General features: G+C 39.7%; 1 protein-coding gene across 6 annotated transcripts in view; it reads right to left on the bottom strand.

Annotated features, from left to right (window-relative positions):
• The window catches only part of UBR5 (ubiquitin protein ligase E3 component n-recognin 5), a 137,387-nt gene that overhangs the window by 12,630 nt on the left and 104,530 nt on the right, over positions 1 to 20,227 (bottom strand). For 4 of the 6 annotated variants that reach the window (XM_058668563.1, XM_058668566.1, XM_058668565.1 and 1 more), the window contains 19 exons: positions 19,530 to 19,690; positions 19,175 to 19,414; positions 17,963 to 18,086; positions 17,270 to 17,381; positions 15,976 to 16,107; positions 15,362 to 15,623; positions 14,107 to 14,371; positions 13,729 to 13,940; positions 10,933 to 11,163; positions 10,207 to 10,280; positions 8,501 to 8,673; positions 8,297 to 8,410; positions 7,007 to 7,227; positions 5,744 to 5,864; positions 5,552 to 5,656; positions 3,342 to 3,585; positions 2,641 to 2,752; positions 1,893 to 2,037; positions 629 to 759 (listed from right to left, as the gene is read on the bottom strand). In XM_058668563.1, the coding sequence (XP_058524546.1) occupies positions 629 to 759; positions 1,893 to 2,037; positions 2,641 to 2,752; positions 3,342 to 3,585; positions 5,552 to 5,656; positions 5,744 to 5,864; positions 7,007 to 7,227; positions 8,297 to 8,410; positions 8,501 to 8,673; positions 10,207 to 10,280; positions 10,933 to 11,163; positions 13,729 to 13,940; positions 14,107 to 14,371; positions 15,362 to 15,623; positions 15,976 to 16,107; positions 17,270 to 17,381; positions 17,963 to 18,086; positions 19,175 to 19,414; positions 19,530 to 19,690 (3,179 nt within the window). The remainder of the gene's footprint in view (positions 1 to 628; positions 760 to 1,892; positions 2,038 to 2,640; positions 2,753 to 3,341; positions 3,586 to 5,551; positions 5,657 to 5,743; positions 5,865 to 7,006; positions 7,228 to 8,296; positions 8,411 to 8,500; positions 8,674 to 10,206; positions 10,281 to 10,932; positions 11,164 to 13,728; positions 13,941 to 14,106; positions 14,372 to 15,361; positions 15,624 to 15,975; positions 16,108 to 17,269; positions 17,382 to 17,962; positions 18,087 to 19,174; positions 19,415 to 19,529; positions 19,691 to 20,227) is intronic. The other 2 variants (XM_058668564.1, XM_058668568.1) reach the window with 1 other exon arrangement.

The following is a 20,227-nucleotide window of genomic DNA, read 5'->3' as shown; positions in this document are numbered from 1 at the left end:
CCTGCTTGTGGCCTGGGAAAGCAGTTGAGGACGGCCCAATGCTTTGGGACACTGCACCCGCGTGGGAGACCTGGAAGAGGTTCCAGGTTCCCGGCATCGGATCGTCACGCATCGGCCCGTTGCGGCTCACTTGGGGAGTGAATCATCGGACGGAAGATCTTCCTCTCTGTCTCTCCTCCTCTGTGTATATCTGGCTGTAATAAAATGAATAAATCTTTAAAAAAAAAAAAATTTGAAAATGCAGTTTTCTTAGGGGTGCTGGAACTTAAGCTCAGAATAAGCACTGCAGAAAAATGAAAGAAGTGATCACTTAACGATTCTACAATAACAAATTCATTGCTCAACCTGTAAACCCTAAACAAAATGCACACTTAATACAAAAACACAGGACTTGTACCACAAGATTCTTTGAGGTATACAGGTATTCTGCTGGAGAATTCTCTTATAACCTATGTATCCAATACAATTTTACATTCTAATAGTTGGAAAGCTCAGGTGTCTCACTCACGGATTTGGACATACCAGACTGAAAGCTTTGCATGTGACTGCAAACATTTGAAAACACAAGGATCTACATAATGAAAACAGCGTATGAACTTGCAATTCCTCTCCCAACTGTGCACATTACCGTCCATGTGCAATAATGAGTTCCATGGCCTCATCCACTCTGGCTCTCAGAGAATCTTCACTTGCTAGAAGCAGCAGCAGTTGAGCTGGGGATAACTCCAACAGCATACCAGTGATTTTACTTGCAAATGCCTGTCAAAGATGAACAAATGTTACTTGCCCACTCTCTGGAACCATCTGTCTTTATATACAATATTTTGTTCAAATGAGAAGAAAAAAGAAATACAGAATCTTAGATAACAAACTTCAGAGTCACTTGGGTCTTTGCCAAAGCGGGAGGCTTTTTGACAGATAATAATGTCTACACACTGGCGCCATCTCATTTATGTTAGACCCTTTAAAGTGTTTCTTACTGTTGAGTAAACACAGATAATAAATCTTCATACTTTTTTTCATTAGAAATTTAGAAAAATCACTTTCATCTACTCTAGGTAAAATAAAAGGAGTGAGGGAAGATATAAAGAAGAGAAAGACACCGAAGTTTAGGGCTAAGGATTTAAAGAAATGTGACTGGTTTGTGCCCTCTCTTTTTCTCTACCTATAAAAGATAGACATGTAGTTATGGGCAGTTGAGGCCAGTACCATGGCTCAATAGGCTTAGCCTCAGACTAGCACCCCATATGGGGGCTGGCTCATGTCTTGACTGCTCCACTTGTCATCCAGCTCCCTGCTTATGGCTGAGGACACAGCAGAGGATTGCCCAAAGCATTGGAACCCTGCAACCACTTTGGAGACCCAGAAAAGGCCCTGGCTTCTGATAGGTTTGTTCCAGACACTGCAATCATCTGAGGAATACAGGAAGGAAGGAAAAGAGACACCTAGATTATGTTCTATGTTATATGGAAGACATCCCTGGTAGAACATCCTTCAATACTTTTCAGCAGAAAACTACTGTGGATTCCAGCTACAGCCTACTAACACACAAAGTGAACTTCAAAAAGAAACAACGGTTGACATAGTAAGGAATCAAATAAGTGTAATGTATAGCCAATTATTTAGCACACAGGAAATCTGCTAGAATGTGAATTGTACAGAGTTGGTAAAGGATACATTCAAACTACATACAGTTCTCTCCAGCAAACACTGCTTCATTCCCTCCTAGCTTTCTACTTACTACACAGCAAAATACAGACCTCACCCATGTGGCTGACCACAAGGTCTCTCACACACACACACACACACACACACACACACACACACACTTTTATTCAAAAGCAAACAAGAGCCCTTGGCCGTGAAGAGGTAGCTATTAGTATTTCACATACTGGCTGCATTGCTTGGACCCGGGGGTACAGCCTCTCTCCGAGTGCTTGCCGGTGAGCTGGCAGAGGGTCAGGATCATCGCTGGGATTACCCTCGGAGGCTGGTCTGAAGGGCCTTGTGTCAATGGAAAGCTGTCTTCTAAAGTCTCTGGAAAAGGAAGGAAGTTGCTGTGAATTCACGTGCCAGGTAAACAAAGCAACAACACAACTAGGAACAAAGTTGGAAAACCAGGTTGAAAAATCCAAGTTGTTTCGGTATGGTGCCACACTGTAAAAATGCCTAAGCAGATCACCATTAAGAAATAAAGATTTAGATTTTGTTCTGTGAAAAATCTATAAGTCTATAATGCAGACCTTAAACAACAATTTAACTCCAGGGGAGGAAGACTTAAAAGACCAGAAATCAAGATAATTCTGAGAAATTTTAGGCTAAAATGCAATCCAGCTTAACAAAAGAAAATTTGCCAAGATTTAAACAACACAATCTGGGAAAATTAAGATTTTTTTAACAGAGACTTAGGAAAAATAGAAATATAGTAAAAAACTGTAAGCAAGTTAGAACGTGAGTGGAATAAACAATATTTCAACTTCCTCTGAATTTTTAAAGAACTCTACTTAATAGTACTAGTAGGTTCAACTATTTTCAGTTACTGTACAACTATCCAAATATTACAATGATCACTTTCTAGAATTTTTCAATTACAGGCCACCACATGGTAAAAAATAAAATGCAAACAAAAACTCGTCGTACCGATCCCGGTCTCTCCGAGAACCTGCCCGCAAGCCACTGCTCCTCCTCATTTCCCGTTCTCTTTCCCTTTCTCGATCCCTCTCTCCTCTGTTCCTTAATCTCTGCATTAAGCCTGCAAGGAAGGATGAAACAGACAACTGAGAGGAATACAACTACAGTGCCAAGACACGATGGCTGAAGCCAACCTTGTTCATCTTTTTTGTTTTCTTTCTTTCTCTCTTATTCCCCCCCTCCCCGTCCAAGTGATACAGTCCGTTTACAAACGTATGCAGGCTACTTATCTCACAAGTGATCAAATAACGACTTTTTGAACCATACACTGATCATGCTGTAGAAAACCACAGATTCTTCTCAAATAGTTGTTTCAGTTAGGTACAGGAACAGAAGAAATACTGGAATTTGTTTACTAAATTTTTAAACATGATATATGTTAATGAACTTCCATCCCACAAACAAGTTTCCTCATCAACTGCGATGAAAAAAATATGTATCTCTAAACATTAATCAAAATTAGCATGGCAATGGAAGGACAACAATTGCATTATCCATAAAGTTAAAACACAATGAAATCAGTAATCTAGAATTAAATCAGATGGGAATATGAAGGTACATTTTCCACCATAGACACATACAGCCATGAATAGCACTGTTGCTCTGATTAATAAGGATAACTTTCATGGTGCTTTCTGCATAGTACTTACTTGTATGGGTACCTTTGTTGGCATTTTGGATACAATCTAAATTCGGCAATTTTTCATTTGACAAAAATGCTTGTGCAATGGCTGTGTAAAAGCTTCGTGCTACACCACTGCCCTCTCCTGGCTCATCCTTGAATGTCACTTTTACTCTGTGTACCGCCATGGGTGTGGTAGCACACCTTCGTCCAAAGTGATTATTAAGCTGCCTCATGGTTTGCTGAATTAGAAGATCTCGATCTCGGTCAACCTAATAAAACACAACAAAATGCAGCAAATTCAAGATCTGATAGCACTTTGAATTTTTCTAGATAAAATCAGATAACAGAATTTTAGCTGTTCTTTGATAAGTAACTTCTCTCAGAAGCTTAAATCTACAAAAGTTTCCTAAATTAAATCAGAAGAGTGAATTTATTTCAATTCTAACAGTCTCTTACAAAGATTTACTGGAAAAAAAATTATTTTGTCTAAATAGGTCAAGAAAGTAAATGATGAAAGAAAAACAAGACAAAACAACAAAGTAGCAACTACTTAAAGATGGATTAATTCCTTGGTGATAGACCAACATAAGTATGATGGTAGGGGTTAACAAAACAGGAAGAATCTTTCTACTTTAAACAAAGATAAATGGAGATTTCCAAGTAAGTTTATTTTGGGGCAAAAAACTTTCAAAACACTTGTATCAATGATCTTTTAAAATATGTATTAGAAGATAACTATGCCTGGATTTCAATTTTTTTCTGCACCAGATCAATTCACCTCTTGATTCCATTTTCCTCTTTCAAAATACCCTCACACACACTCACAAATGTATGTATCACCTAATCATACATGGAAATCTCCTAAGATCTGAGCAGAGAACTTACTCTAAGAAAAATGCCAAGAGTTCACAGGAAAGAATTTGAAATGACGTGCCTCAAAAAGTAAGTTTATCTTCTCAAGAATAAAAAAATTTCAAATTAAACCATAATAACACATGTCATTTTTATCTGACAAATGCTAGAACTAGAGATTTTCATATTGGTGAAGATGCAAAATCTGCACAACTAGCTGATATATGGCAAAATTACATATGTCCTTTGCCCCAACAATGCCATGTGCAGGAATCAATTTCAAAGACACACCAGCACAAAGAAACACACACAATAAGCTATTAATCATTAGTCTATCTGTAAAACTGAATGGAAACACACACACACACAAACATGCAGGCCAATGGACAACTCTAAGAGGAAGGTAGAATATCTCTTCTTTTATCTAGAATACACTTTACGAAAAAAAAAAGGAGGGGTAGAATAAAATGTATTCTGTTTAGGGACATGGCGGGAGACGGGTAATGAAGACACATATCCCTTGTATTTTTTTTAAAGGGGGAGATGAAAATAAACTTTTAAGACCTGAAATGAGATCTCTGAAATATGGCTTCTTCTTCTTTACCGCACAAAATTGTAGGTATTTCAAATCAATTACAGAAAAAAACCATGAAACTGTAAGAACAACCTCTAAAAACTCAAAGGAAAATAAATGGCCCCAACTAAAACTTCAAATTAAATGCTATTCTCAGTAACCATTTTTGTTGGTAAGATTACGCCAAAACTATGTGTATATGTTGTAGAATACTTTAAGTTAGATATTCAATTCAGTAAAAAGGAACTAAAATCTAAGCTGTTGGGCACATGGTATTACCAGTTAAGCCATCCCTTGCGTTATCTGACTGCCTGGATTCAAGTGTCCTCCCAATCCCAGCTTCCTGCAGTGTGACCCAGGAGGCAGCAGGCGAGACTCCTGGACCTGGCTCTGCCCTGGCTCTTACTAACATTTGGGAAGTGAAAAAAAAAAAAAAAAACCATTTGGGAAGTGAACTAGCAAATTGGAGACCTCTCTGCAGCTCAAATTAATTAAAAAATGGAAAAAACCCAGATCTAAAGCCAAGAACAACAAAACACCCCTGTGGTCCAAAATTATAAAACGCAATGTGTCAACTTATTTAAATTTAAGCATCCACAATTTTTAAAATACTGAAAAAACTCATCTTCAGAGGATGCGAAGGGACCAAAGAACACAGAAAGTCACTACTCCAAATTTGATGATTATCCTTTCTTTCTTTAAAGATTTAGTAAAAACATATCCCTAAGTAAGAACCACTGTTATTCCACCTGTGTAAAATTTCAATTAAATGGCATTAATATAGGTACAAAAGAAGAAAATCTAAATACCTTTACCTCTAGAGATAAATCTCTTGACTGCTGGTTTCTCAGTTTTTCCATTTCTCTACGGAATTTTGATTCCTTTACCTCAAAACCACCCAATTCGGTTAGGATCTTTTAAAAAAAAATGCATGACAGAATCATTATCTGAAACATGTTCTTATCAGGCAGAATAGAATTTAAAATACACAAAACACATACTGATCCAGGTTCTGCTCCAACATCTTCCATGAATACCCTGCCGAACAGTTCTAACGAAAGGCGCCAGCGTCCCAGCAGCATATCGTGGGAAATAACCATTCCCATGAAGCTACACTGTGGCCTGTAAAAGTCAAAAGGAGAATGGAGAAACTAAGCCAATTCCCAATGGTATCTGGTGTTTGGTTAATGATGCCAATTTACTTACTCTTTCAATGTTTTGGAGATTAACAGTTATTCCCAGCACCACTCTAACTAAAAGAAAATCCTTCCATAGCCAATTGCTCCTCATTTTTACTTTCTTATTCCTGCTGTCCTTTACCCCCAAATACATCTGTAAACTCACCTATCTTCACCCTTCATTTTACCCTCTCCTCTCAAAGTCCACAAAGTTCATCTCCATTTACATAATTCTTCCTTAGTTCAAACTTTCGCGATGAATCAGACTTTACATTTTTCAAATATATGTATGTCAGTAATGGTCAATTCAAACTCAGTACAGCTTCAACAATGACATTTTTTCCAGTTCCTCCTCCCCCATTAGTGTCACCTATTCTTATGGCCCAGACAAGAGCACATTGTAATCTTTTATCCTCCTATTCCTTCAGAGTGATCAATCCAAGCGCTTCTTGAGTTGGTTCAACTTCACACAATTTCCTCTCAACTCTTTATACTCCACTAGCTGGAACTAACAAGAGCTTCTTTGGTCCAGCCACACTGCCTACAGGATGCTCATGCTAATCTGCTCCACAATTACTCCTCTTTATGTGGCTGACAGAAAATGTACACAACTGTGAATTCTGGTAACTTCTTCACTACTTAAAAATTTTTCGAATAGTGCCCAAAATATAAAGCAGTAAGTCAACATACCACTTAGTGACTGCCCATACTAAAATGCTAACATAGATTTACTAGAATTATCATCTGAAAAACCTGGCCAAAGTGCCCAGCTAGGATTGAGTCACTAATCCAACAAGTTCTACCCTTTCTAGCTACTCACATGCTCCCTTTCTAAGCTAATGACTATCACTGGCAATTTGACATGGATACTTTAAATACTGAACATTAAAAACAAGTCACAGAATAACTGATAATGACTCCCAAGTCCAAAAAACTTCTTTTAATATTTATGTATGTAAAAATAAACTAGCAATTCACAGAAAAATTTGACTCTAGTGTAAAAATAACAAAATTGTAAAACTGTCTTAATAATTATGATAGCCAAAAAGTAATGCAATAATAAAACTACTTTCTCTAAGCAAATACCTGAAAGATGTAAGAGGTGGCCCTTCACTTTCAGTCAGTCCTATTTCTGCAAGTAAGCTGCTTTTCAGTTGTGCAGCCAGATCATGAGCAGACGGCCCTGGCTTTGAACTCTCGGCTTCTTCCACCAGCACATTCTGCTCTTCTCCTTCTTTTTTTTGCCGATTTTGCATATTCATTACATTTTTTAGATTGGCAGCATAAGACATTTTAGTTGGAAGAACCTATGAATTTTTACATTTGAAAGTTATACACTAACAAAAAATAATTTCATTTCAACCACATGAAAGGTAAGTGATTATAACTGTTCCTTTCTGGGCTTCCAATACAAAGCAGCAACCTGCTCTGACCATTCACCCCAGCAGTCTCCTAGGTCCTGCTCAAGAATCTTCGTATGATTCATGTTACATATGTCTCTTACACAGATCCAGAACTGCACTCTTCTATCGCTTAGACCATAAAAATTACTTTATACAACTCTATTACCTCTATGCTTGTTTGTGAGTAAATATTAGAATATAATTTCAGGTTCTCAAATACATTTGAAAATTAATCTTCCACTTAACCGCGCCAAGGAAATTTATCATTTCTTGAAGCTTCATGTGCTGCCCATAAAGGTCAAGAAAATAATACTTTCTGTTTAGGATGCTGTAAGACCTAACAAATGCCCAGGAAGTGACCAACAATGACCCTGTTACTGCTGGCACTATTTCACTGAACTACAATCTTGACTCAAATTACTTTAGCAAATTACACAAGTTTTAAGCCAAGATTCAGTATGTTCATACATATGCAGAAAATAGGAAAGATATTCTTATGTACAGGAAAATTTAAAATTTTAGCAGTAGACCACAATACACTCTGAAAAACAAAAAAACAAACAAAACAAAACAAAAAGAACGAAAAAGAAAATTTCTTTACCTAAGAGGCAGGGTTACAGGGTCAGATCTTCCATCTACTGGTTCACTCTCCTAAACAGCTATGATGGCTGGAATTGGACCAGTCTGAAGCCAGGAGCTTCGTCCAGGTCTCCCATGTGGATATAACGGCCCAAACACTTGGGTGATCCTCCACTACTATCCCAGCACATTAGCAGGGATCTGCGTTGCAACTGGACCAGCTGGGACTCAAACCAGCATAACAGGAAGCCGGCACAGCAAGCAGCTGCCTTATGCAATAAACCACAGTGCTGGACCTCCCGAATGTCTCTTATATGGAGTAAGAGTTTTTGACATTTTCATTATTCAGGAAACGCTAAAAAGCATTATACTGGAAAGACTTCCATGATCTTACCTCAAGGCAGTTTCTGTCTACTGTAACCTCCATTAAACACTTGCCGCTATTAGCAGATGAAGAATAAAGACCCTGACTCGGCCGGCCAAAAAGATCCTCCTTTCTTGCATTTGGCTGGAATTTGAAAAGAAATATTCTCATTACATTGAGTAACTAAGAAAAGAGTCAATTACAAAAATTCTGACAGTAGTTCATAAAATTCACCTGCAACAAATGTGGCTGATCAGCCAAAGGAATGGCTTCTGCCAGAGGCACTTCGAACGGATTTGGGGGTATGCATCCAAGGAACGTCATCGAGTCAGAACGTCGGAAAAACGGATGGTTTTGGCCAGTTTCAGCAGGAAGGGAGTCATCATCCTTATCATTCAAAGCAGCACCTGAACAAAGACAGATAAAATGCTTTAAGAAAGAAAAAAGTTGGGGAAATATAAAAGAAGAATTCAACCCTAAATTCCTCTTTCAAAAAAATTCTAATGCCACCCAAAAACAAGCCAACAAAATTCTGACAATATCTATAAAATTGGTAATTCAAAATACAGCAGCTTAATATGTTCTAATGATAAATTTTAGGTATAAAAGTTATGTTACATGGAGCTTACAATGTTTTTAAAAATGTAAAACAAAAATAACACTAACATTCCTCCTTTCTGGAGATTTGCACTTGCTCTTCGGCACTCAAACTAGATTCCTCACCCATAACCCCAAAGAACGAGGTGATCAGAAACTATAACCTGTGCATTTGCTCATCACCAGAAACTAGATGGCAAGAGATGTTTGGGTGACTCACACCCCATAGGAAGCAAACACACTCCTGCCACCTCTGCCCCAGGGAAGCAACCCGGGCCAGCACTTAGCATGCCGGGAAAACAGCAATGAGCTATCGGGTTGAGTTCTTAAAACACACACACACAAAAATCAGCAGTTAGGACAGCTCTCTTTCCCAGAGCTGATCACATAGCAATACTACAAAATACTGTGTAATAACATAAAAAACACTGTGGACCATTCAACCACAATTTAAAAACCTTTACATCCCAACTGAAATAATAACTGACAATTTTAAGTATACTATACTATAGAGGATTCCAAAATTTTGTAGTGTTAAAACTTCTGTGAAGTGTGGGATAGTTTCTCTTTTCATCACATTAACAGCTTTGATGCTTTGAATTATGATCAGTACTTCTCATCTTCTTGCCAAACTCTACTGTGCATCAATATCAACAAAGGCTTTTCTAAGACTTTATTTAAATGTAGTATCCACATTCTTTACTTAGAAGAGTAAAGGTAATGTAAAACTAAAAGAAATAAAAAACATGATGCAGCAAAAAAAAAAAATATTAACTGTGGAAAAGTTTGTAACATTTCTTTTTTTTTTTTTTTTAATTTATTTATTTTTATTACAAAGTCAGATATACAGAGAGGATGAGAGATAGAGAGGAAGATCTTCCGTCCGATGATTCACTTCCCAAGTGAGCACAACGGCCGGTGCTGTGTTGATCTGAAGCTGGGAACCAGGAACCTCTTCCGGGTCTCCCATGCAGGTGCAGGGTCCCAAGGTTTTGGGCCATCCTCCACTGCTTTCCAGGCCACAAGCAGGGAGCTGGATGAGAAGTGGAGCTGCCGGGATTAGAACCGGCGCCCATATGAGATCCTGGCGCGTTCAAGGCGAGGACTTTAGCCACTAGGCCACGCCACCAGGCCCTGTAACATTTCTTTAATTTATCCTTAACTATGAAATGTACAATGCAAGAATGTATTTGGAAAATGGACAGAAAAGGTCAGAAATGGTATATAAAAAAGAAAAGAGAAATTCCCACCCAGACAGAAAATAATGAAGTTAAAAAGCTTGAAGGGAAAATACTGAGGCAGCCATTCCTTGAAGAAGATTAGCAGATTTTCTGTGCACTAACTTTGATTGGTGTCATCATCATTTTCATGTTCTGAATCTTCATTATCAATACCCAGTTCCAAGAGCTCTCGCGTCCTTTAAAAAGACAAGAGAATCATTTTACATGGAGAATTTATGTAATATGAATAGGAGTAAAGATGAGGATAAATACAAGCCATAAAAACACAGAAATTGTAATCTAGCCAAATTCAAATAGCTATCACAGTTACATACTATGAAAACAGTATTGATAAAACACAACTACAAAATGTAGTCAAGAGAAGCAAAAACCAACAAGCATCCAGGAAATGGCGAGTGCCTGCACTTGCTATAACAGCAAATGTTATAGATAACCAGGCCAAAGTATCACACAACTGAGCCAGACTCTTGATGACCATTGTAAAGGGACTACTGACAGCGTTCACTCTCCCATACAAAAATGTCCTGTACCATTTCTCTTTTTGCAATGCTGTTATTCCAAAAATTTGACAATACACAAATGGAGAGCATACACACAACAGGGCAGGGGATGGCACTCTCGTGCTGCAGGTAAAACTGCTGTTTGCAAAGACTTCAAACATGAGCCCTGGTTCATGTTTTGGTTGTTCCACTGACAGTACAACTCCCTGATATGTGCCTGGGAAAGCAAGAGGGTCCATGCATCCATGTGGGTAATCCAGGTGAAGCTCTTAGCTTGACATTTCTTTCCCTGTATCTTTCAGACAGACATCATTACAAGTACATGTACCTTTTGCGTTCCAGCTGAGGTGTATCCAATGTTGTCTGCTGATTCATTGCTTTAATCCAATATATAAGGGCTTGAAAAACATATGCCACATGCTTTAATGAGCAAACATCCAAAACTGGAAGAACATCAGAATGCTCATCATTATGAGACCGCATCAGAGAGAGAGCGTAATTCAGAAAGTCTCCTCGAGCAGACATCATTCCTTGTCGGGCACTAAGCAATGTGGCACGTCTACAGCAACAACAAAAACACCAGTGTTTACAAAGGAAGGCAAATATGAATTCACTAATATCATAAACACACAAGAGGCGCTGCAAACAGTCATAAATAAAAGTGCACTCAGCTGTAGATCTGTTTTAAAAATCTGAGCAATGCGTGTAAATCTACAGTCCTGTATTTGCCTACAGCAAAGGAATTCCCACATACTTGGAATGGCAAAAAAAACTTCCCCCAAACACAGTATAGTGATCCTTAGGTGCGAGAGTTCATCAAAATCACCTAGAGGGCTTACTCAAACAGCTGGTCTTCAGCTTGTCTAAGGGTTGGGAAAATGGAGAAAAAGTCCAAGAACTTACATGTCTAAAATCCCTCAAGCAAGGTTGATATTACTGTGCTAAGGGCCACACACTGAAGACCAATGCCTATAAACTCAAAAGCACAAATGAAAGTCACAGAATAGACTTCATCAAAATGAAGAAATGTTGTCCTGGGCCCAGCACGGTAGCCTAACAGCTACCGTCCTCGCTTTGCAAGTGCCAGGATCCAATATGGGCACCGGTTCTAATCCCAGCAGCCCGACTTCGCATCCAGCTCCCTGCTTGTGGCCTGGGGAAGCAGCTGAGGACGGCCCAAAGCTGTCGGACCCTGAACCCACGTGGGAGACCCAGGAGAGGCTTTGGTCTCCTGGCTTTGGATTGGCTCAGCTCCGGCCATTGCGGCCACTTGGGGAGTGAATCATCGGACAGAAGATCTCCCTCTGTCTCTCCTCTTCTCTGTATATCTGACTTTCCAATTAAAAAAAAAAAAAAAACTTAAAAAAAAGAAGAAATGTTGTCCTTTGAAGGAGACCATCAAGAAGGTAAAAAGGTAAGCCAAAGACAAAATTCTAGTAAAGCACATATTTGATAAAAAGTTTATATCCAGAATACATAAAGAATTCAAGAATCAACAACAAAAAAAGACAAGCCAATTAAAAACCACAGAAGACTAATAAATATTTCTCCAAAGAAAACAAATTGCCAATTAATACATGAAAATGTAATCTCTATCACACATTAGCCATTAGGGACAAAGAGATCCAATGTCACATTCAGGAATCAAAAAAGGACAGCTGGTTGGTGAAAATACTGAGGAATTAAAACTCTCACTGGAAATGTTCTCCTCTTTGGAAGAGTGAGATGCTTTCTCAGAAGGTCACACAGTTACTGCCAATCTTGACAAGTGAAAACATCTTCACATTCACAACAGCATTAGGTACAACAGTGAAGAAAGGTGGAAACAGGCCAAAAGTCCATCAACTGACAAATGGATAAACAAAATACTACCCATACAATGAAATAAATCAAATGAATGAAGAGTCAATATATGATAAATAAGCAGGAACATTAAAACTGTTATTGTCACACACACATACACACACACACAAAGAAAAAACTGTTATCACAGGTACAAGAAGCTTGTCACAAAGCACTACATAATGTTAGGGTTCCATTTACAGAACTGCCCAGCATCTGGACAAACAGACACAGAACCAGACCATGAGCTGCAAAGGGCAGGGACTAGTGGAAATTGGAACGTAACTGCTAGCAGGTTTCACTCTGAAGTGATGACAATATTGCTGGTGATGATAATTATACAGCCAAAAAAGTAGGGAACTGTATTTTTTAAACAGGCACATTACACAGCATATGAATGTTCCTCAACATGCTATCACGAGGCGGAGCACATGCGCACACACGATGCCTGTTCTGTTAGGGATAATTGAAAGAAAAGGCTTCCTCAGGACAGCACCGCTCCAGTGGAATCTGCCTCCAGTTCGGCTATCTCTGCCAAGTATTCAGTTTTACATCCTAGGCAGTTCCAAAAAACTTGTTCCTAGTTCTTACAGGTTTATTGTGAAGTGTGTCCAACCAACCATCCTGGAGTTTTCTCTTAATTTTCCTGCCAGTTATTCACAAAGTCTAAACAAAAAAAATCTGTCTCCACCCGCTCCACTTTTCAAACAAGGTCCTAAATTTCGTTAAGAGGATTTCAGCATTTCTCTCCCCTTATTAGTTTCCACTGCCCTACTTTTGAAAGTATTACCTCTCTTGTGGTCTCCTAACAGCGTGCAGCTTTGTAAACAGTCTCCTAGACCCCTGCCTTTCCACCTTCATACTGTTCAGAATAACCAAGAGTTGAGCCTGAACCAGAGGCTGCATCAACTCCTGGGACTCTGATTTTAGGCACACAACTCTCTCCACTTTCATGGCACCGATCTGGAGTTCAATGTTGGGGCAAACTGCTAGTCCTGAACAATGTCACTTTCAAAAGGCAGGAGATGACTGAGAGCTAACAAGATAAGGATATGAAGCCAAGAAGTTCAAAACTGAAGTCTCTAGTACCAGAAATTGCTGATACAAATGGATTTTAAGAACACAGTTTAGATTGTAACTTATTTTGCTTCAGTTGCAGGACAATTTAAATATGTAAGGGAAAGCATTTACTTGGTCTTTCACAACAAAACGGGTCTATTTAACAACACAGAGTACCGGGGCCATGGCCTAAACACACAGGGATCCATGAAGAACTGCATACCGTCTGCCTTCAAGAGTGCGTAAACTAGCCTCCTCCCGCGCAGTCATCCTCTCTCTTCGCGTTGAATTCTGAGAAGCGTGAAGAGGGTGATTGGGATGTCCTGGATCACCAGCAGATGCTAATGCAGAACCATAACGTAATTGAGCTTCAGTAGAATCCATAATACTGACCATCCAGTTCCAAGTGGGAATAAGCTTTTCTTCTACATAGTTCTATGAAGACCAAACTAAAATAGTTAAAACTATCCAAACAGAGCTAAATTCGATACAGTAGTAGTAGCATGTCAATATTCATAACATTCATTCCCATTATACTAGAATTCTCAAAAATCACAGTCAAAATAGTATTTAAATGAGTAATTTTTCATCAGTTTCATACCTGCAAGTTGACTGCATCCTGGTAAGTCAATTTCACAGCTGCTGGAATCTGAGAGTATACTAGGTGATTATACTTAGGAATAAGGCCCATCAAGTCTGAGATTTGTCTGATGACAATGCTGTAAGCCCTGGCGAGACTGCTTGCAGATGTCAGGTAGCTGCTGGCATTACTAGCTTCCAAAGCAGCTGCTGCGGCTGCGGCACTTGTACTGATGGTACCACTCCGGCGTAAGTTGGAAGGATCAATATAAATCAAGCCCGCTGAACTCGCTATCAGGAAAAAGGATAACCATAAGGATCAGTTGCTAACTGTAAATCTCTGACACTGTATAAGTTTATAAATATGTAAGTAGTCACATACATACAATGCATTATTATTCAGGCACAAAAACAGAATCAAAAAATCTCGTCATTTACCATGACATGGATGACCTGCAGGGCATTAGGCTAAAAGTCAAGTACATAAAGACAAACTTCAGATGGCCTCACTTGTGAAATCTAAAAATGTAGCTTATCACACAGAAGTCAAAAACACAGCAGTGGTTTTGCAGAGGTTGCTAAGAGAAGCCAGGGAGGCTGAGGTAAGGCAGACTGACAGGTACGAGGCTACAGCAAGACAGGAAGTAGTGCTGAGGTCTGCTGCACAGCAGACCAACACTCATAAGGTACTGAACACTGCACTTGCTTAACAAAATACTCATAGGTGGAATTTTACAAAGTTTTCACTGTAGCAAAAATTGAAATGCTTCAAAGGATAAATGTATTTACCTCACTGGACATAACACAATGTATATATGGAACAACAAAATCATAGTACCCCCAATAAATATAACAATGCTTATATCTGTTAAATATTTTCAAAGACAGAATTTTATTAATTAAAAAAATCTAAATGATCAGTGTTGTAATTAAGCTAAGAATTCTTCCTAAACATTAAGCTGAGTGTTGGGGAGGCAGGAATTCAATACAATGGTCTCTACCGGGTTGATCTGTACCATTTGGCATTGTCCACAGACAATCTGGGCCTCACAACTGGGATGTTACTGACAGCTGGTAGATAGCAACTAAGCTATGGCATAAAATTCTGCAACGCACAAGACGGCCCCCACTGTTTAAAACTACCCTCCAAAACAGAAATCCTGCCATAATCACATACAAAACTGTGAGGAATTTTTACAAACTTTAACTTGTCTTCTACGTGAATGGGAGTAAATACGAAAATGACTTGAGCATTGTTGTCAGACCAGTTTTCCGACTTGCCTGCTGGAGTGGACGTGCTGGATGGGGCCGTGCTGGCCGCTCGCTGGTGCTGCGTGCTGCGTACGGCCCACTGCATGGAGCGGGGGGCCTGGGCGGCTCCGCTGGCGTGGGAGCTGTTTGTGGTTCTTTCTAACGGCTCATCAAGCATGAAGGTCTCCTGCTCTATGTCATCACTCTGACTACTGCTGCTATCAGAATCACTGGAGTCGTTGGACTGAGAATCATCTTCAGAAAAAAAGGCAGGAACACTGCTTGCTCCTAAGTTTTTTTATTTTAAAAACAGAAAAGCATGGTAATTTTATCAGTGATTAATACCATGTAACTGAGGAAACCACCAACTAAAGAGAATGCCAGTTGTATTCACAGTCCACAAAATCTCCCATTAAAACAGTTCCATTACAAAAGAACTTTTTAAATGAATTTTAAAATTATTCCATTACTTTAAAACAAAAAAGTTCAAAGGGAAGTCATTAAAATACCTTCTTTTATACAGAGAAAAACAACTCAAGTTTGGTTATGCTGTCATTGTGCATACCACACAGAGCATTCTGTACAAGTCTGATAGACAACCTTAGTATAAGGAAGAAAGTTCTGGGCTAAGGCAACGTACCTGCTTCTGAACCGGCAGTGGCTGCAGTAACAACACTGCGGCGTCCACTAGCATTGTCTTGGTTACTGTGGTTACTTTCACTGTCACTTTCTGTTTCAGCTGCTGCTAGCAAGTCCAGCTCCATATCACTCCCTAGAAAACATAGTTTAATACTAAGTGTAAAAGCACAAAATTACTATTGATCAAGGCAAAAATCACATAGACAGAAATGTAATTTAAAGGTTGGAACACGTAAGGCATATTGTTCAAGAGAAATGCAGAGAATCAACCAATACAATGAGAGCAGGGAAGCACTCAGCATGTGTAAACTTGCAGGTAAATTCCAGGAGTTTGTGGATGGTTCGCTCCTACAGAACCTTAGGTATCTGTGAAAAAGTATATGGCAAGGGGACTTCAGCCAATGAGCAAAGCTTTGGATAAAGCCCACCTGTTACATTTTCATGTTCATATCCTTGGCTTCCAAATGGGGATGTGAAAAATATCTATTCTTGGGGAGTAGTGTTGTGGCAAAGCAAGCTAAACCTGTATTTGTGATGCTGGCAATTTGGGCACCAGTGCAAGCCCTACTGCTCCACTTCCCATCCAGCTCTCTGTTAATGTGCCTCAAAAAGCAAAATAGGTCCCAAGTGTTTAGGTCCTTGCATCCACATAGCAGATCTAAAAAAGCCATTGGCCCCTACCTCTAGCCTAGCACAGTCCTGGATATTTCATACACGGAGTGAACTACCAGATGGAAGATATTCTTTCTCTCTCTCTTTTTTCCTCTATAATTCTACCTTTCAAATAAATAAATCTTTATTACATTATTCTTTATATTTCACAGGCACAGCTATCAAAACTATAGAGATATATACATTTTGATCACAAATGAAAAGGAAATTCACAAAAATTATGTATCTAACACTCGAGTCATGCACAGTACAAGGAAGAACTAAAAGCAAAACTTCATGTTGTTAGCATCTGGGTGAGATCACATCTCCTTTTTCTAATTTCCAAATGTTTCTTAATGAGGTAGCAATTTCCTTTTAAAAAAGAATTACTACATTTACTGAGAGGCGGTGTTAACAGAAACGAGTGAGAGTGATCCTCCACCCACTGATGGAATGGCCAGAGCCAGGAGTTTCTTCTGAGTTTCCCACATGGGCTCAGTGACCCAAGCACTTGGTCACCCTCTGCCGCTTCCCCAGGCAATGGTATTTCTAAAGGTCTTGTAAGGAGAGAGAAAGTGAGCAGCTGAGTGTTTCACGTGTGCGTGCATCTCCTCCTCCCTGAGCCATGCCCACACCCTGCGTACCATCCTCATCGTGCTCGTCGTGCTGGCCCTCAGCCTCGGCCGTCTCTTCCCCGTGCTCCTCCTGTTCGTCATGGTGGTCCTCCTCGCCAGCCACACCCTCCACCACCTCCACCTAAATCCAGAATCTGATTTGTAGATGATCAAAGTACGTAACAAACCCGCATCTCTACCAGTGTTCCTGCACAGCAACCAGTAAACCACAAGACAAAGGTCTCTCAGTGCAGGGAATTCTGCATTATGCACAAAAAAACACTTCTGAAAAACCTTCATTTGCTGGTGACAATTTGTTACCAAAAGCTTTTTTTTTTTTCCAACATATCCCCAAGTTTTTGATTACTTTCCATACACAGAACCCTAAACTTAAGAAAATTATAATATTGGGACAGGAAAGAATGTTGATACAATGTAGCCAATTACATTATCCTCTCTATCAAATATATTCCAAAAAGCCAACTTCTCTTACATTAAATCTTATTCTTTTAAAAAAGCTTGTGTTCAACTTGCTAATATTTAATAATCTAACACTGTCATTTTAGAATATATAATCACAAATAAAAACATGTAACAAGAACATACAAGCTGAACGCAAATGCAAGCAGCAGCCTTCGGCAACTGTTACTTGAATTCTAGTCATGAAGTCTCCCCTCCCCAGCAGAGAACAGCTTCTCATCTAGCACAGCTAAAACAGCCCACCTCCTCCACATCAGCTGAAACGATGTCGTCTTGCTCTTCATCCCGGCCACGAACAGGCTGTGACTGGCTGATGCGCCTCTGCTGTGGGTTCCGGATGATGTAGGACGACTGCGACTGACTGGAGCTGCAAGAGTCAGAAGGTGAGGACTGCACTGCTTCCCAAGGTACACGCGCAGCATGGACTTGCGACACATCTGGTGGGAGGCCATTTTAAATTGAATCCTCACAGTAACAACTCAGGATCAGAAATATGGAACTCAAATGCAATTGTTTCACCATGTGTACTTAACTTACAAATCTCAGAATCTGCTTTACTATTTTTTTAAAATTTGAAGATTCATCCACCTATTTCAAGTGGCAAAGATATAGACACACGGAGAGACCGATATCTTCTGTGTCTTCCATTTTATTGGATGTTCCCAAATGTCCACAATGGCTGCAGCCTGCCCAGGTCAAAGCCAGGAGGCAGGAACTCCACCCAGAACCCCTACCTGGGCAGCAGGGCACTTAGACTAGCTTCTGCAGCTTTTCCCAGGTCACTGGCATGGAGCTGGAGCTCAACCAGAGCAGTCAGGATTAAAACAGGATCATGGCTTCCCAGGCACCTGCTTTAGCTTCTATGCCATGGCACTGGCTCCCAACTTTACCTTTCCACAGAAAGGCACTCCAGGCTCATGTTGATGAGTGTTTCCAGTTCAAACAATCTCCAGGAGAAAACTCTTCCTTTTCTACCTGCTCCTCAACATCTAATGGCTCTGTTGCCAATTTGTTTGCAGTAGATTATATTTGAAAGCAACAGACAACAAAGAGACAGTTTCCTTCCACTCATTTACTCCTCCAGATGCTCACAAAGGCTGGCCTGGGCCCAAGCCAAGAGCCTAGAATGCAAACCAGCCTCCTAGATGGGTAGCAAAGTTCACGGCCTTCCACAGCTCATATTGTTAAGAAGCTGGAATTATGCTGCAGAGCCAGGAATCAAACCCACATTCCGTGAGATGAGACACAGGTTCACTTGCTAGGCTAAATGTATCCTTTCTTCACACCCATAATCATTTTGAAAGTGTCTTCACATATTCCAAAATAAAATCTCTACCATGTGTTACACAAAGGTTTATACACACTCACTGGGTGCTTATCCAAAAATTTCAATCAGCCAAATGTGACATTTTCCAGGAAAAAGATCAATCCAATTCTACTGCTATGGAAATTTACCTGCTTGACTGATCAGACGATGGTCGTGGTGGCAGCGGCTCTACGGAGAACAATTCCTCGCTGCCTTGCATCGCATCAATGCTAGTGCTAGCCAGAGTAAATGGTGCTGTTGGGCGGGCAATCCCCATTCTGACAGGAACAATCAGGGACTCTGCCACGTTGCACAACTCTTCTACAGCATAAGGCAGCAGTGCCTGGAATACACGTTTGCACTTTCCAATTGGCTGTGGGATGAAGTTGCTACAGCAAAAGAAAACAAAGGAATCTCCTGTGAATACTACCATACATATAATGTTATCACACACATTTGTGTGCATACAACAGAAAAAAATCAAAATAAAAAAGGATGCCTTACTTTTTCTTTTTGGATGAAGCCATTTCCACACTAAGAATGACAAAAACTCTTGCCACTGAACGTAGAAATCTCATTGTCACAGCGATTGCTTCTTCTCTACGTCCAGGTGTGTATTTATTTTGGAGTTCTTTCACTAGTGTACCTAGTAGTGTATCTAAAAGCTTTATAAAGTTGTAGTAACAATTAATGTCAACATATTTCACAAGATGTTTACAGACATTCTTAAAGTAAAAAGTGTAAGGGCCATATTAATACTAATATTTTACACTAAAACCTCAAAACAAATTTAAGTGAAATATTTGCAAAGTCAATGATCAATTTATGCACAGCAATTACCACTGTGTCCTCAGTATCTCAATCATTATTTAGAAAACAAACAACAAACACATCTAATCAGAAGAACACAAGGGCAGATGGGATAGTACAGTTTGTTAAGCTGCCGTCTGTACCTTCAGTTCAAATCCCAGCTACTCTACTTCCTATCCATCTCCCTAACAAGGCGTATGGCAAAGTAGAACAAGAAGACAGTCCAGTAACTTGGGAACTTGCCACCCAAGAGGGAGACTCAGATGCAGCTCCAGGTTCTGGCTTCCGCCTGGCCCAGCCCCTATCACTATGCCATGCATGGAGAGGGAGGGAGCAGCATGGAATGAACTGTGTTTCCCTGTAACTGCTTTTCAACTAAACAGTCTTAAGAT

Source organism: Ochotona princeps, chromosome 9 (genome assembly GCF_030435755.1).
Source record: "Ochotona princeps isolate mOchPri1 chromosome 9, mOchPri1.hap1, whole genome shotgun sequence".
Taxonomy (NCBI): Eukaryota; Metazoa; Chordata; class Mammalia; order Lagomorpha; family Ochotonidae; genus Ochotona; species Ochotona princeps.
Note: the sequence above shows the minus strand (reverse complement) of the source record. Positions and strands in the feature narration are given on the sequence as shown.